We start from the raw sequence: 15920 nt of genomic DNA, 5'->3' as shown, positions 1-15920 counted from the left end.
AACCCGGGAGGCGGAGCTTGCAGTGAGCCGAGATCGCGCCACTGTACTCCAGCCCGGGCGACAGAGCGAGACTCCGTCTCAAAAAAAAAAAAGAAAAGAAAAGAAAAAAAAATTTAAATATGTGAATTATGAAACTTTTTAAATGTAATATAAAAGGAATGAGACCAAATCTCCTGGTAATACTTTTTATGATTAATTTTTTTTTTTTTAACCAATAGAGGTGATCATTAACATTGATGAAATTCAGTGGTTTTTCATTTTTATTTTTATTTTTTTAGACGGAGTTTTGCTCTTCTTGCCCAGGCTTGATTGCAAAGGTACACTCTTGGCTCACTGCAACCTCAACCTCCACCTCCCGGGTTCAAGTGATTCTCCTGCCTCAGCCTCCCAAGTATCTGGGATTACAGGCATGCACCACCACGCCTGGCTGATTTTTTGTGTTTAGTAGAAACACATGTTGGTCAGGCTGGTCTTGAACTCCTGACCTCAGGTGATCCACCCGCCTCAGCCTCCCAAAGTGCTGGGATTACAGGCATGAGCCACCACGCCTGGCCGAAATTCAGTGTTTTAAGTTTATGGACCTCGAATACATATATACATGTATTTCCCAGTGTTGATGCATGGAAAGCCCAAGCCATGGAGGGGCCCCAAGCAGGTGCTCTGGTCAACAGCTCAAGATGAACGTCCAGCTGACACCAGCATCTGTGGCCAGCCATGTGAGTGAGCCTCACTGATGTCCAGTGCAGTCAAGCCTACGATGTCTCCAGCACAGATACAGACCTCTGTGTAAAAACCACGCAGCTGAGTCCAGACAGATGTGAAAGATGTTTCTTCCAAGCCACTGGGTTTCTGGGTAGTTTGACAGAAAGAAAGAACTGGAACAGTCTGTTCACTGCGTCCGCCCCCTCAGTGGTTCCCCTGTGTCCAAACTCTCCACTGGGCAAGCTTCGTCACCCAAACCCTGGATGCAGTCACTTCCTCAGGGTCTCTCACCACAGGGTCTTGACTCAGGGTTGCTGACGTGCTAGTCTCTGCTAAGATGCTGACTTCTTCACCTTCTCATATTGACTACTGCTCTGGCTGATGTCTGTATTCCCTTCCTCCTGGAGGCCCTTCCTGATGACCTCCCTCTCTCTAATAGTTGCAGCTCCTTGAGGTCAGGGCCTGTCTCTTCCACTGTGGTGATGACCTTCACATAGCGGATGCAGCATAAATTCAAATTATATCAAACCTAGGTCCCAATCAGTACAATAGATTTAGCTTTGGAGCCTCCCAAGTCTTCTTGCTACCACACTGGCTATTTTCATTACAAAATCCAAAGAATTTCACTTCAGATGCCACACTTGTCATTAAGTACTCAGGAGGGACCACCCAGGAGAGTCCAGCAAGGCACATGGTCCAGTCCAAATGGACCTGAGCAGAGCCTGCTGGAGGCTTTGTGAGCTGAGACTCCGCTGTGTACCTGGTTACCCTCCTCTGGGATACAGAGTCTATTCACTAAACACTTCCACTTATTGTTTATATTTCTTGAGGCGGAACATGAGATTGTTGAAAACATACAGATGATGAAACTATGTGCTTTTTAAGCTAGTACAATCTGGGAAGTTGTTGCTATTTATTAAGAAATTATTCAGGGATAGGCAGCTTGGTTTAAATGCAGCAATAGATCCTCATTTCTGGTTCTCTCATCTGGTCCTCCACCTTCCAAAGCCAGCACACCACCTTTGAAGCTCAGCCGCAAACGCTGGAGTTTATCCCGTGTCCCTTGAGGACCCAAAGACAAACAGCCTTGGCAATGCCTTAGTGCCCTGTCCTGCCTCCACTGCAAAGACCATAGGTTTCCTTTGTCCTCATAGGTCATTTGTCCGTTTTCTGTCCAATCAAAGATTGGGTCAGACAGAGCCACTGGGCAACTGACATGAGATTTGCGTATCTGTTCGTAGAAGAGTGAGAAGGCCACCCACTCTTCCTCCTAGTGAACTTCCAGCACAGCAGTTCCATCTTTAGAGCCCAGTTACATGCTTGACTACACTACCGAATGTCAAAACATCAAAAACAGAAAGAAGCCCCTCCACTCCAAGTGAAATTAAGTTTTATTTAAACAGGTAACATTTTATCCATCCTTTTAAAGCAAAAACAATCTAAAGCCATTCAGTGAATCAATAATGCAAAGCTGGTTATAGCAGTAATCAAAATAGTGGCAACATATGCCAGTATGAAAATGTCACAGAATTCAAATCACCCTTGGATCTTCAGTGATGCCAGTGTGCATCCCACAGCAGGGGCTGGTAGATTTCAGATGAAGTCCTCCCATGTATGTGCCATCCCCAGTCAAGTCCTTCCTCTTCACCGTCCATCAGCTCACACAATAGGAAGGCTGGCCAGCGTGGCGACTCTGCAGTTGTTATTCCGGTCTCTGGCCATCTGTATGTAGCCACACATGTCCCAGTCTTCACTCCAGCTGAAAGAAAAGCAGGTTTTCCAGCAATAAAATCCACTGGGCAATTAACAGGAAGACCCAACTTAAACAGTGTGCGAGAGGCCACAGGCTTAGCAGAAAGAATCAGGAGAGGCCAATGTTTTTGTTCATCCTTTATACATTCTTGAGTCATAACCTACACGTAACTTCCATCCCATCTGTGACCTTTTGCAGAACTGCAAACTCAGAGGGAGAAAAATAATTGGATGTTTTTCAGCCAGATATGTTTCAAGATTAAGAAAAATTTCAGAATTTAGCAATGCAAAGGTAAAAAGATTACATTGATACCACTTGTGACAATATCTTAATGGTATAATCAAACGTTAACATTCTGTGTTTAACCTAAATAGGATAAAGAATCTAAGACCTGTATCCAAAATACTGATTCTAAACAAGAATTCCCTTTTGAATTTCAAATAGAAGTATTTTTGGCAATTTATGCCTGTTCTTCACCAGCCAGTATTTATTTTTATTCAATTCTGCCCCTTCATAGCCATAGCCAGCCACCAAAACAGCAAAATCCATTTCTATACTGCTGCACTTTGGCTCAAAATAAACACCTGGGAGAGTAAAATGAAGGCTGGGGTGAGAAGCTCTAGGAGACACCTGACAGTAACCCACCCTGTCATCCAAAGGTATAAAGCCTTGTCTAAATTCAGTGAAATGACACACATTCCAGATAGAACTTAACAAGAGGATCTACTGTTACCAAGGCTGTCATCTAAAGCTAGCAGAAATGCAAATTTGCATAAATCCTTGTCGGCCAGGCGCGGTGGCTCACACCTGTAATCCCAGCACTTTCGGAGGCCAAGGAGGGCAGATCACCTGAGGTCAGGAGTTTGAGACCAGCCTGGCCAACACAGTGAAACCCCATCTCTACTTAAAACACAAGAATTAGCCGGGCATGGTGGTGTGTGCCTGTAATCCCAGCTACTTGGGAGGCTGAGGCAGGAGAATTGCTTGAACCCAGGAGGCAGAGGTTGCAGTGAGCCAAGGTTGTGCCATTGCACTCCAGCCTGGGGGACAAGAGCGAGACTTCGTCTGAAAAAAAAAAAAAGAAAAAAAAAATCTTTTGTCAAAAACTTGCCTAAAACCCACAGGGCTTAGAAAACAAGCCAAACTTTGGTCCATAGAGCAATTATCCCAGGCACAATAACCTTTCCAGAACCCAGGACTCAGTGCTTCCAAAGTCATCACAGACTTGGGGGGATCTGAGAGAAGGAAGGTTGATGGGGAAGCTCTTCTGGCTTTGCTTTCAAGCAGCGCCAGCCAGTCAGTGCCTGTGGCTCACCTCCATGACCTGAGATCACCGTCAGCGGAAAAGCTCCCTGAGTAAGACATCCATTCTGAGAATGTGCCCTCTACAACGCCAGGGCACATGCCAACCTCCAGAGTCCCTAAGTGGCGTGTCCTCTCAGAGCTTTCTGGATTGAGCAGGGTCTCCGTGTAGAACATGGTCCGCACACGCTTGTGAGCAGCCGTTTCCCGCCCATCTCCCTCACTGTTTGCATTGCCCCTTGCTGTGGAATTTCTCAGACCTAAGACTTACCTTCCAGGGAAGCCTCCTCCTGCCTGTATATTAAGCCAACTGGAGACCATGCGGAGGGCTTGGCTGTGGAGCCTGCAGGAACCCCCCGAATCCAGAGCAAGGGTCCACATGCCCCCTCGGCCTGCGTGTAAAATGGAGCCTAGAGGAGCTGACCTGGCCCTGCCCATCAGGCCTGCCCCAGTAACACACCTGGATTCTCGGCAGGCCCCTATCCCTGCCGGCAGGAAGGGTACTGAAAACGCTCTTTGTCTACAACTGGGTCCTTGCCCCACCTGCCCACCAAGGCCTCTGAAGCCCACCAGCACATGGCTAGGACCCTCCTCGGACCCCACTGGGCACCTGAGGGATGGCACTGCTTGTGAGGGCTCTCCCTCCCCAAGGCCAGGCCCAAGGCCCTCTGCCAGGACCCTGCCTCTCTAGAAATGAAACCTTGCGTGGTACAGGCAGCTGTCCACTTATGGACTAGGCCAGCTCCACGGCTGTGACCTGGCAAGATAAAAAGTCCACATGCCCAGTTATAGCCAGCCAGGCTCACGAAGCCCCTGCCTCCCGCCTTGCCAGTGCCAGAAGCCACAGTAGTCAGTGCTGTGTTATTTTTGTAGACATCATTCCTTAGGAACCAAGGCCCAAGGCACCAGATGATTTGGGGGTAGCTTGACTCACATCTGCAAATTTGCAGGCCTCCTTTCCCTTCAAAACTTAGCCCATGGTGGGGCGGGTCAAGCAGACAGTGCTCTACAGACCGGTGCATCTGGAGGAGAAGAGAGAAGATGGCTGAGGGACAGGGAGTGCCTTACTCAGAGGCTGGATGGAGCAGATGAGCCTCCACGGGGCCAGACTCTGCAGCAAGACACACAGGCAGAGCTGCTGGAGAGGAGCGGTGCCAGGCAGGGCCCTAACCTCAGCTCACCTCGGGAGAAGGGGAAGAGGCAGAGGCCAGGCGCCCTCCTTCCCAGCTCAGCCTCCCAGCGCCTGCATGCCCCCCGGGGAGATGCCATGGAGGGCTGAGGCCCGGCTGCCCCACACCAAAGAGGGCTGGGACCCTGACGCAGCACTTCCGGATCGCAGCACGGCGGGTCAGGAGGACGCAAACCCCACCATCACCACACACCCAGAGCCATGTCCATCAGGGACACGCTACCGCTTGTGACATGAGTCGTTGAGCCTCAAAATCTAACCTCCCTTCTGTCTCCCTCTGTCTCTCAGACACACACACACATACACACGACCTGCACACACCACATCACACTGCACACACACACACCACAAACACACACCACACCACATATACACCACACATCACACATACAACACACACCCCACACACACCCTACACCACACACACACACCACACACACAACATACAACACACACCTCACACGCAGTACATACCAACCACACACACACCACACACACACAATACACACCACACACACACCACATAGGCACACCACACACACAACACACACCACACACACACAATACACACCACACACACACCACATAGGCACACCACACACACCACACACACACTATACAACACACACCTCACACACAGCACATACCACACACACACCACACACACAAAATACACACCACACACACACAAGACACACCACACACAATGCACACCACACACAACACACACAACACACAAACCACACACAACACATATCTCACACAAACCACACACGCACACACACCATACACACAAAACACAATACACACCAAAACCACACACAACACACATACACACAACACACACTACACACACCACACATACACAACCACAACATACACCACACACACACACCACACAGGCACATGACACACACATCACACACAATATAAACCACACCACACGCAAACCACACCAACCACACCAAACCAGGCAAACCACACCACACACACACAACACATACACATAACACACAGGTACATGACATGACACACACACACAACACACAAACCACACACCACACACACAACACAACACACCCCACACAGACTGGCACAACACAACACACACCCCACACACACACTGGCACACCACATGCACACCACACATACCACAAACACACAACACACACCACACCACACACACCACAAATGCCACATACATACGCCACACGTATCACATACCACACACACCACCCACCACACACACACCTTACCACACACAGAGCACACACACCACACACACCACCCACCACACACACACCTTATCACACACAGAGCACACACACCACACACAACACCCACCACACACACCACACACAACACCCACCACACACACACTCTACCACACATACTCTGCACACGCCATACACAACACACTCATAGCACACGCCACCATACGACACTCATGCAACACACATGCACCTCACACATCACATACACACCACATGTACACATTCATACCACACACACACCACCTACACCACACACCACACATCACATACCACATCCATCACACTTCACACACTCTCTACACATACACAACTTTTTGGGGGAGGTTAAAGAGAGCCCAGCCTTTCCCATGGAGGCAGCACATTCTCCTTTTTTGAGGAGTCTGGCCGTGTCACCCAGGCTGGAGTGCAATGGCACGATCTCAGCTCACTGCCACCTCTGCTTCCTGGGCTTAAGTGATTCTCCTGCCTCAGCCTCCTGAGTAGCTGGATTACAGGCATGTACCACACCTGACTAATTTTTGTATTTTTAGTAGAGACGGGGTTTTGCCATGTTGCCCATTCTGGTCTCCAACTCTTGGGCTTAAGTGCTCCACCCACCTTAGCCTCCCAAAGTGCTGGGATTACAGGTGTGAGTCACTGTGCCCGGCCTAGGAAGCACATTCCTGCTCCTAGACAACCACCAGTTCTGCAAACCTCTTCCCAGCTCTGAGGTGCAGAGAACTAAGCTGGGGGACAGAGACTTTTCCTGGGTGCCGCTCCAGTGGGAGAAGTGGACCCTGAGCCTTCAGCCCTCGCAGGCACCTGGAGCTGGGGAGGGAAACCCAGGGCTAGGGTGGCGGCCAAGGGAGAACTGGGAGGCCTGGGGGTCCGCTGTTCTAGGGTCGGCAGGCCGGGTGAGGCTGCCAGGTCTGCGCCGAGGCTGGGGATGTGTCCTTGTCTCAGTACTGAGGAGGGTGTGGGGAGGGTTCGTGTGACCCCAGAGCAGGGTACGGTCAGGCCCTTTCCTGTCACCTGTGCCCCTAACCATAGTCCAGGTTCCCAGGGAGAGCAGAGCAGCCTCAGGCCCGCGACTGAGGCATGCTCAGCTCCTCGGGGCATGCAGGATGCTCTCTTCCTCCAGGGGCCTGACATCAGGCTGTTCTCTCCCAAGAAACCCTCACCAAAGATGTCCCCCAAATATCATGACTGTCTTTGGTAACTGATCAGGCATCGGTCACCCATTCATTTGTTTAACCCTTTGCTGAAGGTGGCTGGATTTCCAGCCAGATCTGCCTTCTGGGGCCTCGAGTTCCATCGGTTTGCTTGTTGTGGGTGTTAAATGAGGTTTAGCCTGAAGCTGCCTCCTTACATATTTAAGTTCGGCCTAAAGGTTTCTCTGTACTTTGTGAACTATAACAAGCGGAGGTGTAAACAGATCATAGCCTACACTTGTGCCAATCACCGAGTTTTGGTCAGTTAAATGCAGCCAACTATTCGAACCATGTTCAAATAAGGCAAATCATTCATTGCTCAATTAAACTCCTATAAATTTAATTTGGCCGAAGTTTTTCTTTTGTTATGGGAAATGGAAGCTCCCCTTCGCCCTCACCAGGGGATGTAGGAGCTTGAGAGAGTGCCTCCTACCTCAGCCCATCTGGCTACATATCTTTACAACCACAACCTGCCACCCAATTCCGTTTGAAACCTCAACATATCACAGAAGGAAGGTCTACAGGAAATTTCCTGACGACTGACCATTGTTACAAAATGACAGGCTGATGCAGAGATTTCCAATCTTAAATCTCAGATGGTATCTCAGAAAGCTTTGCCATGTATCAGATTTCTCAAAACAGGTCAACTGCTTTATCCTAAATGGAGACTTTATTGGTTAATGGTGCCAGCCCTGCAGGGCACAGCATAATACTCTCGGGTTTGGCAGTCAGATCGGCGAAGGCTGCTTTGCTTCACCTCTTTCCTTTCCACAGGTCACACTGGGCCTACCAGAGGGACCTTTCCAACCCCCTCACTGACTCTGCCACCTCCCATCCCTCAAGTCCATCCCAGGCCCCAGCCTCATCCCACTTCAACATAGGGCACCCACTTCCCCTCCACTGGCTTCCTCGAACAATCATTGGAAGTTGGCAGAGCCGCTCAAATGCAAAGCCGTGCTGTTGGCTCAGTTTTCTGAGCACTTTTCTCCCCCACAAAAGAAGTAGACAGAGCTGTTGTCGCTTATTTTTTGATGCCAAGATAATGAAATGCAGGGGCCTGCAGCCCCCAAGAAGGTAGAGAAGGACGTAGCAGCCAGGCTTGCTGGGACTGCCTTTTATGGTCTCATGTGAGCCTGGACAGATCCATCAGGGAGGCTGAACCGGGCGTGCTTACTGGCTGCTGTCCATCCTGGCATCCGATACTTAGGCCTGGGGGCGGGGGTGGCCATGGGAACAGAAACAGAGACCGCCTGGCTCAGCAGCTCAGATCCCACAGGGCCTTTGTTCCCAGGTGGAGGCTCCTGCCCCTCTGCCCCCATGGGGCTAGGCAGGCTCTATCCCTCCAGGTGCTGCCTTGACCAGCCTGGCACACAGGCAACCCGTAGGAGGCCCTGACTGGACACTGGCCTGAGGCTTGGCTCGCCACAGGAGGTGAGGAGAAGGGTCCTGTGCCCTCTGCATGTGGGCCCCGCCCTCATCAGAACAACCTCAGGCCTGCAATGATGTCTGTCAGAGCGAAGTGGAGCCTCCTTCCTCCCAAGCTCCAGCTGTCAGTGGCTGAGCTGGGCCATCAGGGGAGGGATGGTGAGGCTCACCTGCCAGGACGCAGCTGGCCATGTCATCCCATCCACCCACAAACATCTCTAGAGACCCTGGTGATGGCTGTGCTGGACACAGCCCAAGCTCACATAGACCACTCTCCTGACATAGCCTCCTCCTGATGCCACCTCCTGAGCAGGGCCCAGCCCCTGCACCAGCACAGCCCCACCTTCCTCCCAGCCCCGGGGTCCAGGCTGCTGGGGGTGCCGAAAGGGTGGTGCTGCAAATGGAGATGAGAAGGGATGGGCACGTGGGCCACACGCTCAGAAGCATCTTAGGGGCCTCTCCATTCCCCTCACACGCTGAGCCTCAGATCAGGTTCATGTCTGTGCTGCAGTTATCTCAGGCGATGACAGCTATGGGTGTGTGTGTGTGTGTGTCTCTCTGTGTATGTGTGTGTGTGTGTGTGTGTAAGACTGGAGAAGAAGCAGAGAGGGGAGAAAGACAGAGAGGAGGGGGACAGAGATCTGGAAAGAGGGAGAACCAGAGGAAGGGATCAGAAGGGGAAGGAGGAGGAGAGAGAGAAGAAAGGAGAGGGATGGGGAGAGGAGGAGGAGGTGGACCCAGTTAAGGAGAGAGGGAGAGAGAAGACAAACAGAGAGGGAGTGGGAGAAACAGAAGGTGAGAGAGAGAAAGGGATCAGAAGGAGAAGGAGGAGGAACCTCCCCGTAGCTTTCTCCACCATCTCTCAGAAATGTTCCTGGGGCTGCCTCTGCTGAAGAGGGTGCTGTGAGCTGGTGGAGGGAGTGAGGGTGATGGGCGGTGGGGGCGAGGCAGGGGGGAGGTGAGACAGAAGGAGCTGAGAATCAGAATGTTCTAGAATATCAGCTTCAGCAGTGTGCCTAGCATAGGGTGCAGAGCATGGCAGGCACTCTGAAGATCTGTTGGTCATCAATGAATGAATGAGTGAAAGATGGATGAATGAATTTGGAGGGGAGCAGAATGTTTCCATCTACATAGACCTTGGTGAAAATGCAACCCTGGCAGCTGGGCATGGACATGTGCTGCCTGCTTCCCGTGCCTGTGGGCACCAGTGGGCAAGAGTGGTTGCCAATGCCTGTCCCCATGTCCCCTGTGTCACCCAGAGTCCAGGCATGTACAGGCTCCTATGGGGTAATATGGCAGGCTAGCAAAGAAGTGTCCCCAGGTGCCCCAAAATGAGGGCCCCACCCACACTCCACCAACTCAACCCCGGGGAAAACTCTGCCCAGATCAGCTGAACAGCAAGGGAGGCCAACCCCTGGCCCTGAGCCTGGCGTTTTCAAGCCTCTGCAGGAGCCAGTTCTTTTTAGGGCAACTACAAGCCTGTCCCCAATAAATTCTAAAGCACTTTTATGTTTACTGGTTTATTACTGAGGTGGGATATTAACGAAAGAAAGGAGAAATAAAAATTAAAAGGGCAAAAACAAGCTGCCTGTATTAGGCTGGCTCATCTCAAAGGCCGTAACAGGCAAAGTTTCAATAATGTTATGTAAGGGTCAGAGCTCAAAGGATTGTGCTCTGAAGACTCTCCCAGCACTCCCTTAACATAAGAATAGGAGGAGATTAAATTCTCCTATCTCTCCTTTGAGTATAAGCAAACCTCCCCTTAAATCCTATCCCCTCTGCTATGTAACTCTACCTTGCTCCTCGCTCTGTAAGTTTTATGAGTTCCTGTTTTTCCTATAGTTAATGATTGTAGGTTCCTGCCTTTTCATCTAAGCAGTATAGCAAAGGTTACCAGACATGCCTGAGCAGGTCTAGCTTGCAACCAGCTGGTGCTATGGTGGGGATCGCAATATGAGTCTTTGCAAAACTCCTTTGAACCAATCTAGATAACGACCATCTGGACTGAATAGCAAGGAGTATACGTAGACCTGAGTTATGAACCTGTCTTAGTTTGATTAACTGCCTTTGTCTTGCTTCTGTACATTCATGTTCACACCACTTAGGAGTAGGTGTATAAGCAAAAACCTGTCTTTGTTCGGGGCCCAGTCTTTGGATGTTGAGTCCGCTGGGTCTGAGTGCACTCAATAAAGATTCTCCTGCTTTACCCGGAGATCTCTCTTGCTCTCTTGATTTTCTGCAACATGATCAATAATATTACAAAGGATACAGAGAAAAGACATGTAGGGTGAAGTATAGGAAGGGGCATGGAACTTCCATGCCCTCACTGGGTGCACCACCCTTCAGGAACTTCCAAGGGTTTAGCTGTTTGGAAGCTCTCTCAGTCCTGACCTTTTGGGCTTTTACGGAGGCTTCATGATGTGGGCATGAATGATTAAACCACTGGACATTGGTGATCACCTCACCTTCAGCTCCTCTCCCCTCGCAGGAGGTTGGGGCTGAAAGTCTCAACCCTCTAATCCAGCCCTGGTCTTCCCAGGGCCTGTCTCATCCTGAAGTTATCTAGGGGCCTTCAGCCACCAGTCAACTCATTAACATACAAAAAGACATCACTGTGGAGATGCTAAGGATTTTAAGAGTTGTATGCCAAGAAACAGGGTCAAAGACCAAATACATATTTTACAACATCACAGTCTGTGTGTCCAGCAGCACCTGACACCATTCTCACTATTTTAATGCTTTCCATGAAACAGCGAACAGCTCCAACCATGTGAAAATTGAACACTAAGGCAGATGAGGATGGGCAAAGACTAGAGTGAATCAAATAAGAGTCATGTGCATAATTTAAGGGGAGTAAAAAAAATTGGTAGTCAAAACAAATAATATTTTAATGCAATATTTCCAAGAACACAAATTTAGGCAAAAACTCCATGATGAACTTCAAAACATCAAAATTTTAAACAAAGACAGATCAGCATGGATATTGTTCAAAACTTCTAACCACCAGAATGGCATAGTCCATAGCGTCTAAGAATGGACACTGTCTGCAGTGCTGGAGTTGACCCAAAGGACTTTAGCTGTCTGGAGAATAGGGAGGTATAGATGGTCCTAGAGAGGAGGCGGGGCAGTCCAGGCAGAGAGGGGCATGCAGGGACTCCCACAGCACATTGAACTATGTTCACAGCTAATTCTAAACATATCTTCTAATTTTGGTGAAGAGGAAAGAGAGAGAAATTGGCAAATATCTGTAGAGGCAAGTGCCAATATTACATAAATAGTAATAAGAGTTAAGCTTAAGTCTTTACATTTCCAAATTTATATAAAATTTAAAAAACTTATATCTGAGTTCTGTTTTCCTGGGACCACAAATGCTCTTTTAAATAAACTGGTAGAAGCAGGCAACAAAGTTAATTGAAAATGGGAAAGAAAAATTTTATGAATTTAGGTTGCTTTATAGCAGCTGGAAGACTTAACACAACAGGAGGCCCTGGACCAGCCAGGCAGGACCTGGACGGGAGGGGAGTGCATGGTGCATTTGCAGCAACTTGGGGAGTGACAAGGGAGGGGTGCCTGGGTTTTCCATGTTCTTGGCGTTCTGTGTACCTCTGCCCCTGCCTCCACAAGGGGCATCCAGGGACCAACTTTGAGAACCTACCCTTGTTCCCCTGGCTTTTGGGGAAACATCCTCGAGCCATCCTGGAAGGTAGGGCTGGATGAAGTGCCAGCAGCAGCAGAGAAGAGGCTGCATCAGGAATAACTGCTCACCCCCCACCAGGTTAGAGCAAAAGTGGGCCCAGCTTCAAAGCCAGGTTCTAAGGGGAGGAGGATGGCTACAGACAGGGTACTGCCTGATGATGAGGAGGTTGATAGGGCAACTATGGGAACTAGCCAGAGGAAGTGCTTCCCCTGACAAGGAAGGGCAGGTTCAAGACCCCTGGCAGTGGCACAGAATGCTCCTATGAAGTCCTGGCCAAACCCCTATCATCAGGGAGTCCTGGCAGCCCAGTGCCCAACACAGGTGTTCTTCTTGCCCTTCTACTCCATCCCCCTTCACCCTCCTACTGCTGAACTTGTAGGGATCAGAAGCCACGGTTGGTGGGTGTGGCTGATTAGAAGAGATTCAGGCCCCAGGTGTTAATGAGGGAGGCTTCAGTGACAGGTCTCTGGGAGGCCCATGGGAGGCCTCTGTGTGTTCTGAGGTGAGTTCTGTGGGGAACTCTCTGGAAGTCTGTAGAGCTCTGGGCCAGGCTTCTGTGAAGAGGTCTATGGGTCTGTGCTCAGGAGGTCCTGTGGGAGGTCACTGTGTGAATGCCTGGTGACCATGTGTGGTCCCTGTGGGAGGTCACTGCCTGGTGTCTCTGTGCAAGGTGTCTGGGGAGGTCTCTGTGTGTCTCTCGTGTGAGGACTCCTTGTGAGGTCTCTGAGGGAGTCTGTGAGGTTTCTGGAAGGTCCAGGAGGCTTCATGATGTCTTCCCAAGAGAGCTCTGGGAGATGCCTGTGTGGTGCAGAGAGATGCACTCTCCGTGGGAGGTCTCTGCATTGAAAGACCTCATGCTCATCTCCAAGTCTCCTGTAAGGAAGTCCTTGGAGAGCTCTCAGTGCTAGGTCTCTGAGTTCTCTCTGGGTTTGAGTCTCAGGCAGAGGTCTCTCAATGTGAGCCTCTGTGGAGGTCTCTCAGGGTCTCTGTGGCGTTCTCTGTGGAGGTAGCTGCAAGGATCTCTGGGAGATCTCTGTGGGGGGGTCTCTGTGTAAGTCCCTGGGGGTCTCTCTCAAGTCTCTGTGTGGGTCTCTGTAGCGCCTCTCTCATAGTCACTGTGCGGATTTCTGTGGGGAAATCTCTGTAGGGGTCTCTGGTGGGGTGCCTCTGTGGGTCTCTGTGTGGATCTCTGTGGAAATCTGTGTGTGGGTCACTAGTGAATCTCTATGTGAGTTTCTGGGCATCTCTGTGTGGGTCTCTCCCGAAGGTCTCTGTGTGAATTTCCGTGGGGTCTCTGTGGAGGTTTTTGTGTGGGTCTCCATGGGGATCTCTGTGGAGGTCTCTGTGGGTCTCTGTGGCTGTCTGTGTGGGTCTCTGGGTATCTCTTTGGGGTCTCTGTGTAGGTCTTTGGAGGGATTGCTGGGGGGGTCTGTGTTGGAGGTCTCTCTCAAAGGTCTCCAACCCTAAGAGGGCCTTGCCTGGAAAAAAAAAAAAAAAGGCCTAGATTCACAGAAACTCAAGGTACCTCTATGCTGCTTGAACTTGAACAGGCGTTTTATCCAAAATAGCCCCTGTTCTCCAGAGGTCTGCCATATCATCAAAGAGTTAGACATAACGGTAGATGATTCTGCCACCAAGCCCTTGCCACTAAGTGATTTAACAGGCGTTACAAGGGGAAATGGAATGATGCACATGTGAAAATTTACTCTAGGTTCTCTGAAATTCTCCACAAGGACATTTTTAGAGAACTAAACTTTGAATCAAGGTGCTGAATGTGTGTGTTCCTCCTAAATTGTTGTATTGAAATCCTAACTCCCAAGGTGATGGTATTAGAAAATGTGGCCTTTGGGAAGTGATTAGGGTGTGAGGGTGGAGCCCACATGAATGGGATTAGTGCCCTTCTGAAAGAAGCCCAAGGAGTTCAGTTATTTCCTCTTCAACACGAGGACACAGTGAAAAGTCAGTCATGTATGAACTAGAAAGCAGGACCCCACTAGATACCAAATCTGCTGGTGTCCCCATCCTGGACCTCTCGGTCTCCACAACAGTGAGAAATACATTTCTGTTGTTTATAAGTCACCCTGTTGAATCCATCCCTATAAACTTTATAAAATTAATTAGGGAGGAGGGGAGGGGGAGAAATGAAAATAAGCAAAGCTTGCAGCACATTCAGCGTAAACCAAGAGGGCAGCTGCTCTCTGACCCCCTTCCTCATAGTTGTTTCATGCCAATTGCCTCAGTGTCACAGAGATTACAGTCCCCATAACTGCTCTATAGGCAGCAACTTGAACATTATAAAATGTTATGTTTTCCAGGTGAGGGAGTCTGCTGGGTCCTGCATACAAATGCAATGACTGATGCCAGTGGGTCTGAAGAACCCCACAGGAGCTGACTCACCAAAGAACGCAGCTTGTACACCCTGATGGTTTCACCCTCCTTTCCCGGACCGGTCAACAACCCCAATCTTCTATCCCTCACTCTCCACAATCTCCTTAAAAATCCCAGCTCAGAACTCCTCCGGAAGATGGGTTTGAGGGTCTCCACTCATCTCCTTGCTCCCTCCCTGTGATCATTAAACTCTTTCTCTGCTACAGCGCTTGCTGTCTCGGTGTAATTGGTCTGTTACTGTGTAGTGGGCATATGCACCTGTTGGTCCTATAACACCGTTTATGGTGCTTTGTTATAGCAGTCTGTACGGACTAAGACACATGGCTTAGAGGTTATAGAACTATGGGGAAGAGGCAGAAGGAAAAATTTGATCAAAACTGCAAAGAAGAGTTGACATGCATGGCCTCTTCAGAAATGGTAAGTGCACAACGTGTTTTGGTGAAAAGTAATATAGTAGGAACTTGCCGGTAAGAATGATTCATCAAAATGCAGAGCTACAGTTTGACTCACACCTAACAGTAATTCTGTTTTCCAGACATGCTGGTGATGCCCGTTTGTGCTTCAGACCCTACAGGTATACATTATTTATCCCATACTTCAGCTTTTATTATTTAAGTATTCAAAGATTTACATTTTAAAGGTACTTAGAACTGTACTTGATTCTTCATAAGCGCTGCATAAGTAAATATAAAGTGAATAAATAACTTCCCACTGTAACCACCAGCTGCCTTGCTATGCTCCTGTTTCTTAGTTCCACTAAACCACTTGCTATTTGGCAATACAGTAGCCTTGAGTTTGAGTTATAGCTCCACTAAAAGATCTTCGTTCAACTAATTAAGGATGTATTTGTTTGAGTTTGGTGATTACTAACTGAGTTAACTATGCAGCAAATTCTTCTGTGATAGAAAATATGCAGGCTGGGCATGGTGGCTCAAGCCTGTAATCCCAGCACTTTGGGAGGCTGAGACGGGCGGATCACGAGGTCAGGAGATCAAGACCA

At 49.4% G+C, this 15920-nt stretch overlaps 1 protein-coding gene across 1 annotated transcript in view; it reads left to right on the top strand.

Annotated features, from left to right (window-relative positions):
- Positions 1 to 4076: 4076 nt before the first annotated feature.
- Positions 4077 to 15920, top strand: part of SPATA31E1 (SPATA31 subfamily E, member 1) — a 55240-nt gene continuing 43396 nt past the window's right edge. The window contains 1 exon segment of the mRNA XM_011996868.1: positions 4077 to 4257. Coding sequence (XP_011852258.1) covers positions 4077 to 4257 — 181 coding nt within the window.

The sequence above is a fragment of the Mandrillus leucophaeus genome, unplaced genomic scaffold, assembly GCF_000951045.1.
Source record: "Mandrillus leucophaeus isolate KB7577 unplaced genomic scaffold, Mleu.le_1.0 Scaffold527, whole genome shotgun sequence".
NCBI classification, from domain to species: Eukaryota; Metazoa; Chordata; class Mammalia; order Primates; family Cercopithecidae; genus Mandrillus; species Mandrillus leucophaeus.
Note: the sequence above shows the minus strand (reverse complement) of the source record. Positions and strands in the feature narration are given on the sequence as shown.